Source organism: Blastomyces dermatitidis (genome assembly GCF_000003525.1).
Source record: "Blastomyces dermatitidis ER-3 genomic scaffold supercont1.10, whole genome shotgun sequence".
NCBI lineage: Eukaryota > Fungi > Ascomycota > Eurotiomycetes > Onygenales > Ajellomycetaceae > Blastomyces > Blastomyces dermatitidis.
The window spans coordinates 2,158,754-2,168,806 of NW_025544783.1; the positions used below are offsets into that span (position 1 = coordinate 2,158,754).

General features: G+C 33.7%; 1 protein-coding gene across 1 annotated transcript; it reads left to right on the forward strand.

Annotated features, from left to right (window-relative positions):
• Positions 1-752: 752 nt before the first annotated feature.
• On the forward strand, positions 753-1,322 carry BDCG_17737 (uncharacterized protein; the record flags this gene model as incomplete). The annotated part of the gene is made up of 1 exon (XM_045426811.1): positions 753-1,322. One exon carries the CDS (start codon positions 753-755, stop codon positions 1,320-1,322), a length of 570 nt encoding a protein of 189 aa, XP_045282435.1.
• Positions 1,323-10,053: the final 8,731 nt, after the last annotated feature.

Sequence of the window (10,053 nt, forward strand, 5' to 3'; positions counted from 1 at the left end):
AGAACAGTCTCAAAGCAGCAGACTTATACATGAGTCAGATTGTAGAAGAAAAAGAAATTCAGAGTTGAATTTAACTGTTTACATCAGTTCAATTACAGAGATCACAGAGAATAAACTATCTGAAACATTCACAGATGCATGAGATCAAGTCATCTTAACTTCTAAGAATGCTCAGAGATCAGACAAGGTTAGTTTTAATAAGCTATTTACTATAGTGATCTGAGTGAGTGAAGAGAGACAGTATAATGCATGAGACAGAATCACAAAAGATGAAAGCTACTGAACCTAGTCACTGAATGCTGTATTATATAGAGGTTGTGTAAGAGTAGTGACTAGCAGATAAAGAAAAAGTGTAAGAAAAGAAATAATGAATTAATCATCAACTGTAAGAGTCTGTTGACTCTTACGGCCGTTGTAGTTAGTGATCTCACTAGATCACGTGACCCACCACTATATTATGTTCCTGTAGATAGATCTATCAATACAACCTTCAACTATTCTACAGGTTATAGCCCGGATGGCATGTTTTTCTTTTTAGAATGTTGTACCAACATTTTTGACATGAATAGTTCACCTTTTTTGAAAAGACTCTTACTCTTTATTAGAGATATTTCATTTTCCCTGAATCTGCCAGTCAGTGAATTCATATACTTTATTTTTTTTGAGAAAGCATGTTCTTCATTGTGAAGAATATCACTTTTTTATTTTTTTTACACATCTAAAAGAAGCAGAGCCATCTCAATATAAGTGATATGTCTGTTACTTCAGAGTTCAGCTCAAGGCCCAGGATCACACACTTCACTAGACAACTCATTGATAGAATGATCACTCATTATGAGGAAGCTTCTGACTTGCAAGATGAGGCTGAGGTCAGTTTTCACCAGAGTATGGAATTTGATGATGATGAGACAACAGAGGAACTTCAGAACAAAGAAAAGCAGAGTCAACATTCATCTGCAGAATCTGTTCATTTCAACCCTTCAAATCCTTCACTATCCCCCACTCCCGGAATGCTGACTTTTAATGGTGATTTGAATCAACCTATCTATTGCACCGCAGGCAATCTTATGAATCTTATGCAGATGATGCTACAGAACCAGATGACTGCGGCAGAAACCACTCAATATCTCACTACACCTGTCCCTGCACAAAGAGACACTACAAGAGATGAGTTGCAGGAATATCAGAAGGAAGTCAAATATGCACTAGACATCAAATCAGTGATCACATTTGATGACTCTAATTATGAAGCCTGGCATGTTGATATGTTGACTGATGTGAAAGTTATTGATGAAACTAATATTCTATTGAGAACTCAATGAGAATCCTCTTTTACATGTCATATTGACTCTGAGAAGTGAAGGATCTGTTTCAAGTCTCTATATAGATGTATACTATCAAGTCTTGTTGAAAACATTCAAATCACTATTGAAACCTTGAAAGCTGACAATGCTGCGGCCCTGTGAGACAAGATCAATGTTGAATATATAATATCACTGGCAGAAGAATGAGTTAATGTCTTCAAGAAATTGATAAAATTACAAGTCAAGGAGAATGATTATCTTACTTTTCAGAGATGTTTTCACTATCTTATTACTCATTACAAAGAGCTCTGTCAGAGCACTGAGAATGTATATTATGATCTTTTCCTCAACAATCTACAAGATTATCAAAGACTGTTTGTCAAGACACATTTGAATGAGTTTTTCTTCACTGATCAGAGACTCATTGTCAACATTGATATCAATAATTTGATGAAGCAACTGATCAATCATACATTCAAGAAAATCATCACTGAGTGAAAAAAGCAGCCTCAGGTCAATTCTGTGACTGCGAAAAAGAACAAGAACAAAGATAAGAACAAAGATAAGAACAAAAGCACATCTGTATGAAAGTGCACTCACTGCAGAAGATATGAACATACTGTTAACAGGTGTTTCATCTTACACTCTGATAAAAAGAAAAAGAAGGATGACAAGAAGAATGACAAGAAGAAAGAGAAGAAGAATGACTTGATGAGTTCTTAATCAGCAGTAAATGCAGCAATTACAAAGATTAAGTCCTATTTCTCTTTCACAGTCACTGAAAAATCATCCTCTAGATCTTGATATTTGAACACATTTGCAAGCCTGAATATGACGGGTGAGCTTCATTCTTTTTCAAATATCAAATCTTTTAATAATAATATCTCTGTTGATTCTGCAACTGAGAGAACTGAGTTTGTTAAGAAGATTGAGACTGTTATCTTGAAGATTGAGAATGATGATGTTAACTTGCAGAATGTTCACTATATTCTCAATATTACAGTTAACCTGCTCTCATTTGTGAAGCTTGAAGATCAGGGATTTCAATTTACATTGTCTTTCACTATTCTCTCATTTTTCATTTGCAGAGCCCTGAATGGTGTTATTTTTCATACAGTTTGAACCACTCAGAACAACATATATAAGATTGATGAGTGAGAGTTCAATGAGAATCTCAATCATCTGAACAGGGCAGTCAAGTACATTGCAATGATGTCTCATGAGTATAATTTTGATTGAAAAGTTGATCTTCCTGTGGCTGCTGTCACTACTGTTAATAATGTTGATTCTGCGGATGTGAAAACACAGACATCAAAGATATCAAAGACTCTTTTGAATTGATATTACAACCTCAGTCACATTCACACTGATGCTATAATTGCTATGACCAAGAATCTCTATACTGAAGTCATAATTAAAGATTCTAAGACTAAGTTCTTTTGTGAGGAATGTGTCAAGGCTGGTATGACACAAGATTATTTAAAAACACCGATGCCTAGATCTATTCAACTCATTGAGAAGATTCATATTGACCTTGCAGATGACAGACATACATTGAAAGACCTCTCTGATCACCTCTTAGAGTCTCATCAGAGGACAAAATACTGGATGCTTATTATCTGTGATGCGACCTACTACTGTTGAGTGTATTTTTTAAAGTTCAAGAATGAGGCTGTTCAATACTTTGAGTTGTGGCTCAGATTCATGAATAATCTCAGATATACAGTCCCTGCTTTTCTACAGACTGATATTGATGGTGTTTTCCAATTCACATGTATGCACACAGTTATGAATTTATATGATATCAAATGAGAATTAACAGCATCACATTCATCACATCAGAATGATGTTTCTGAATATGGGATTCATACTATCATGAGACAGATTAGAGCTGCTCTTTTGAAAGATAATCTTTCTAAGAAGTTCTGGGCAGATGTTCTAGAGACAGTGATTGCAATAACTAATAATACTCTCACATCTACAGTTCTTTACAACTTGAAATTTTGATCCTCTACTGCAGAGATTCCTGTGATTCCAAGTTCATATAAGATTTCTTGATATGCACTTACAAATACCCTGCTGAATGTAAGGCATTTTCATCAATTGAGTATAGAGGTTTTTGTTCACTTGCATGAATCTCAGCAGTCTGCAGATAAGCTTTCTTCACATGTCAATTCCTATTGTATTATTGAATTCAGTGACACATTAATATATCATCTATGGCATTCTGAATCTGACAAGATTATTGCCAGTAGTGATGTGAGATTTTCAATCATTAAAAAATCGGAATCAGTTGTCACATCTGCAGCACTCACTAATAATGCCAGTGTACTGAAACCCGATATTCATCTGATTGATGATGATGAAGACACTTCTGATATTGATGATCTGAATTCCACATGGTTACAGCCCGCGAAATCGCTGGCTACTTACACTTCAAGCCTCATTACAGGTAACCTCTCAAAGTTCTACAAGAATGCCACATCTCGGCCAGGGAGAGTAGGAGATTATTGAAAGAAGTTCATGCAACGCGAGATTACTGATCTGGAGAGATGCAATACATGGAGTTTGATCCCTAGATCTGATGTTCTGAGGAGTGAACTGATTGCTCTGAGTCATTGAGTGTTTCTTAAGAAAGATAGGCCTGTGGACCCGAATGCTGATTCTGATGATATTCTTAGAAAATCATGTTGAGTGATTTGTGATAACTGACTTAAGAAGAATTCTAGAGAAGAGATCTACACTTCTGTCATCACTGATACTGTCAATTATATTCTTTTTGCAATAGCAGTACTACACAGTTGAATACTCTGTCAAGTGAATATAGTGATGATATATCTGCATGAATGCCTCACTAAGAAGGTCTATATGAGACAACTCATTGAATTTGAGACAGATTCATCAAAAATGCTTGTCTGTGTGATTGAGAATAGTCTATACAGTCTGGACCCTGCAGTGAAGATCTGGTATGATTACTTAACAGCTCTGTTGAGTAATCTTGAATTTACAGTCAGTGCTCATGATCCAGCACTCTGGTATCATACATTCAGATATCACCTCTATATGATGATCTACATTGATGATCTCAACATCATATCTGAAGCTTCTGAGAATGCTGATTGACTAGTGAGTATACTCAGTGAGAAATTGAAAGTCAAGAATCTACATCAGTCAATCAAGTATTTGAGTATGAAGATCAATTATTCAGATAAGAGAATTGATTTGACATATTCTCAATATATTAAATACCTTATTGAAGATTTCTACCTTGATGATGCAGCTGTCATCAGAACATCAATGAAGAATGAATTTCATACTAATGATTTCTCTATATCTGAGAAAGAGACTGATTTCACAATTCAGTGATATCAATATGATGTGAGTTGCTTGCAATATCTCACAGTTAAAACATATTCTGATATCACTCACACTGTCTCACTACTCACTCAATGAAACATTGATTCAACACCTCAATGTTGAAAGGCTCTATTATACATTATACATTATTTGAAAGAGATCATGGATCTGAGTATTTTCTACAGACGCGGCCTGTATGAGGGGTCTGTTTCTACCAATCTTTTCATTTCTACTGATCTTTTCATTATCTCTGATTTCCCTGATGATTCCTACCTACTCTTCAGCTACTCGGATTCCAATTGAGCTGGTCTCTTGAATGGTGATAGGAAATCAATATCCAGCTATGTTTTTAAGCTCACAGACAGCTCAATTTCATGATGTTCAGTGAAGCAATCTTATGTATCTCTAAGTTTCAATAAGGCTGAATATGTGACTCTTAGTGAGGCAGTCCGCGAGGCAACATGAATTCAGAACCTCATGATTGAGCTTGACTTCATCACTACATCTCTGATACAGATTCTCATCAATAATAAGAATGTCATAGATCTCATAAAGATGGCAGTCATTACAGTCTGAAGCAAGCACATTGACACATGTTTTCATTTTTCACATTGACAGTTGAATCAGAGGGTCATTGATTTAGAATACATTCTCACTGCTCAGATGACAGTGAATGAACTCACTAAATCTTTAGACACTGTGACATTTGTGCAATTCATGATTTTGCTAGGTCTTACAGGTGTAAAAGTTGGAAATGTTTAATTTTACATTTGTATTTGGTTTTGACAGACTATCTTGATGATTTGAGTGTTTTTGTATGTGATTCTTGTTATCTCAAGAGGGGGTGTTAGCCCTTATGACTGTTGCGGTTAGTGATCCCACTAGATCACGTGACTCACTACTATATTATGTTCCTGTAGATAGATCTATCAATACAACCTTCAACTATTCTACAGAGTCAGCTGTAAAAGACAAATGTTATCATACACATCTCATTCATTTTTATATATCACATGTTTAATCTATTTTCAATGCTACATCATCTGAAAAACATCAAAAATAAAGAAAATCTTAAAACTTGAGATCTGCAAGAAATTTGAGAACTGCAAGCTGCTCTTACAACAACACTGTACATGTCTCTGATTCCTCTACTGCTCTGTGTATGACATTAATGTCATTTATCACAAGATTGACTGGAATGTCAATATAGAAATGTGCATGCATATATATAGAGAAATTGAAGAAGAGTGTGAAACCTGCAGGATCAGAAGCTAAGAAAGAAGAGACAGAGACAGAGGAAATGAAAGAGAGAGATGCAGAACTGAATAAATGACAGAAGTCATCTGAGACTGAATGCTTATAATCTGATATGCATATAACCTTCTCTGCAGAGAAGGAAGAGAAAGTGATAAAAGAAGCTTGAAGATGAGAGAGAGTAGTCTCAGCAGTGTTATCATCTTCAATTAAAATGACCTCTGATACTGAAGTAACTAAGAACTATTGTTAGTGTATGAAACTGTAAAAGCAGGGGTAACAATTACTGAATGAACACTCACTGACCTTAGAATTGTACATGCAATTACAACATGCACAAGGCTTCTCAGAAAGAGAGAGAAGAACATGAGAGAATGCAGAAAGCAGAATACAGTGTGTGAACAGCTTATTCTTATAATAACATCTCAGATAAAATATATGAGCCTCACATCTGCAGATGTAAAAGAGTACAACATCTGTGTTTCTGTTTCTGAAAACATAGATATCTTTCACCTGTATCATGAAGTCAGATAACAGACATCAGAGAATAGATTAATATGAATCTATCATTTCAAAGAAATTCATCAGAGTGAATATTTCTGCAACATTGAACTTTACAGTTGTGAAAAGCTTCTTGATATCTGTGAATATCACAACTTTATACACAGTAAAACTCATAATGATTTCTTCTAAGAACAGAAAAATCAGTGTCAGATTGAAAAGATGAAAAGAAAAAGACTTACAATTTCAACACTGTTGAGAAGAGAGATGATTCTCTGATATAAATGAATAATTGTTTCATTATAAATATTTAAAATGAATATAATAATCAGTGTTCATGACTGAGCTTCAGATAGTTGTGTTATATACAGTCTTTGTATAATAAATCATTCTGAGAGTCAGTAAGAAGAGTGAAAGTGTATATACTGAGAGATGTGATTTATTAAGTCTACATAATATCTCCTTAAAATGAGAAGAGCTGGTAATAAAAGCAGAGATGATAAAACCAGGAGTAGCAGAAGTGAGAGTTGTGGGAACAGGGGTAGCAGAAGCAGGAGAATCAGACACAGAAACAGGTGTAGAAGATTGAGAGAAAGCAGCAGAGAAAGAAACAGAGAGAACAGAGAGAAATATGAGAGACTCAGTCACATATGACACAGACAATTTCTTCATTATCACATTCTTCAAGTTCTCAATCAATAATTCAACATTGAGTTTACTATCATTGACAGACACAGATCTGTCAACATGTAAAGATTCTACACAAATAAAAACAAATATATCAGCATCTGTATTCATGTAAAATCATGCTAGAAAACACAATCAGAAACCCACTGAGAAGAGAAATGATTAAGAGTATATAAGAAGATGAAGAGAGTGTATGAGAAGGTGAAAAAGATGTGTTATTCATGATAATATGTTCTGACAATTATTAGAAGTTAAACAAGTTCTGATCATGTATATTTCACAATGTGTTACACTTACTGCTAACAAACTGCCTGATATGAGCACTATGATGACACTTGTTATGGAAATGAGAGGCCATTGTCAGAAACACATATAATATGATAGATGAACAGATGAAAAGAGTTAAATAGAAGAAGAGATAGAAATCTTGAATAAGATAGTAATATTTAATGATGATAATAATGAAGAAGATGATTGAAGAATGAAAAAAGTTAGTGAATAAGTAATGTAATATAGTGAAAGTTTCTTTGTAAGAGTATATACAGAACACTAGCTGAATCAGAAATAGATCACATAACTGTGAAACACTAGTGGCAAGCTAATCTGCATGAAGCTAGAGTGTACAATATGATTATATGAGCATGATCAAATCTGGTGAGAAAGAATGTGATTTAGAAGAATATACAACTGTTGAATAATAATGCAGCTGCTTCTGAACTACTAGTGTACGCATACAAATATAAAGAGGTCATAGCAGCTGCTAATTAAATTAGCATACAATATTACAATATATAAGAAGCCGGCGTACGCCTGTAATCATATGCTGGCTTAAGCAACCTTTGAATCACAGAAGAAGAAGTATAATTTAAATTAATTAAATATGAAGTTCTTATTCTCAACTGAGATAGAAATTAAATACTTAATAGACTTTCTATCAGAAACTCAAGCAGCTATAAGAAAACAGCTGAATTCAGAAATATCTGAATATGAAGAGGTGAAAATTGATTAGATATAGTCTGTTAAAACAGCTATATACTATCTTTTAATAATTTTAATTTATTATAGTCTCTCTTTACTTTACTTTTTCTTTTTTTATTCTTTTCTATCTATCTATTTAATGTGTCTATCTTTAAGACTATGTTCTCTTTTTCTTTGTCATGATATTTTTAAATGATTTTAAAGTATCAGAAAGTGTTAAAATACTGCAATTTGTAAACAGCTTTTGTATTCTGAGCTGGAATTTTCTGATTTTACATATCTGAAATTGATAAATGTATAATAGTTGACTCTATAGATATAGGAAAAACTCTGACATCTAAAGATTCTCAGGTAGATATCATAGTCTATGACTGCATACATCTATAATTGAAGAATAAGAATAATAATAATCATATACTGCTGTGATATCAGAACTCACATTATATAGCTTATTTACTATATTAACTGTCAATAAATGAAAAGTTAAATCAATTGATTATATATCAGTATTCTTGACAAAACTCTCTCATTAAATGAGATTGTCTATATACAACTGTCAACAGATGTGAGACATGATAGAGACAATTTAGTGAGACTACTTTAACAGAGCTTATATGAAATGAAACAAGTAGTAAGAGTATAATACTTTCTTGTAACAGAATATCTTATCACATTGAGATTCAAGATATTATATTATAATAACAGCTTTCTATATTACTCTATTTGAAAGATATATTTAATACTATATATTGATGACTGCAGAGTAACAGACTCTCAAGAGCAGTAATTAAATTGAATATTAACAGAGATAGCTAAGCAATTTGAGACAAAGAGTGTCAATGAGAATAAGTCATATCTGAGAATGAAAGTCAACTGTCTGAAAAATGAGAATATAACAGTGACACAGAGCTACTATATAGAGGAGATTCTTAAAGATTTTGAACTGAATAAGATAAACTCAGTCAGTATATCAATAATCACTGAAATATGTATTGAATTCTCATCTGATGAGGGCAGTAGTCTAGATGATGATTTTACAGTCATATAGTATTAATAAGAATTGAGATTCTTATAATATCTAGTCTCAAGCAGCAGACTGAATCTGGCATTTACAGTTAACTATCTTTCAAGATATAACTCACACTCATAGAAAGAATACTGATCAGCATTGAAACATATTCTACAATATATTAAGAAGATCAAGAACTATGATATATTATATAAGAAAGAGAGTGACAACTTGAGTTCTGTTGCATATTATAATTTGAATTGAGCAGAGGCGGATCCTCAATACAAATCAACTATCAGCTATGTTATATTGATAAATGAATCATCAATATCATAGCAATCACAGAGATAAACATCTATTGTCAAATCAATCACGGAGGCTGAACGTGACCCTTCTTCATATACGTGATATGAAGAGGGTTCTCAGCTTCTTTGAATGCTTCAAGTGTGGTATTATGTTGTTGATTTGATTACACCTTTCTTTTCCTACAAGATTGACTCTTCTTTTGTTATATGAATAGATTGTTGAATAGTATACACATTGATACAATCATCCACATCATACGGTTCTGCTGCTTCTGTTCTCGTGCCGCCAGAAGCGTACACTCCCGTCCCCATTACACCATGAGATCCCCACCCCCCACCTTTGTCAAGAAACATATGGCAGGCACCTTTTTCAGATATTTGCTAAGTTGGGGGACGCACCAGGGCATCTAAGCTTAAGAGGTGAAATCTCTCTCTCTTTTTTTTTTTTTTTTTTTTTTTTTTTTTTTTTTTTTTTTTTTGTTTTGCTGTCATGCTTTCGTTCGATATTTATCCATTTTCCGGCTTTTTCTTTGTGTCGTCAGTAGATATCGAAATTGCTCGGGGTTCAAAATGAATGAAGGATACATCCCTCCTGTTAAACCCTTCCTCCGTTATCAAATCCATGCATATAAACAGTCTAATCTGACGGCTTCATTCC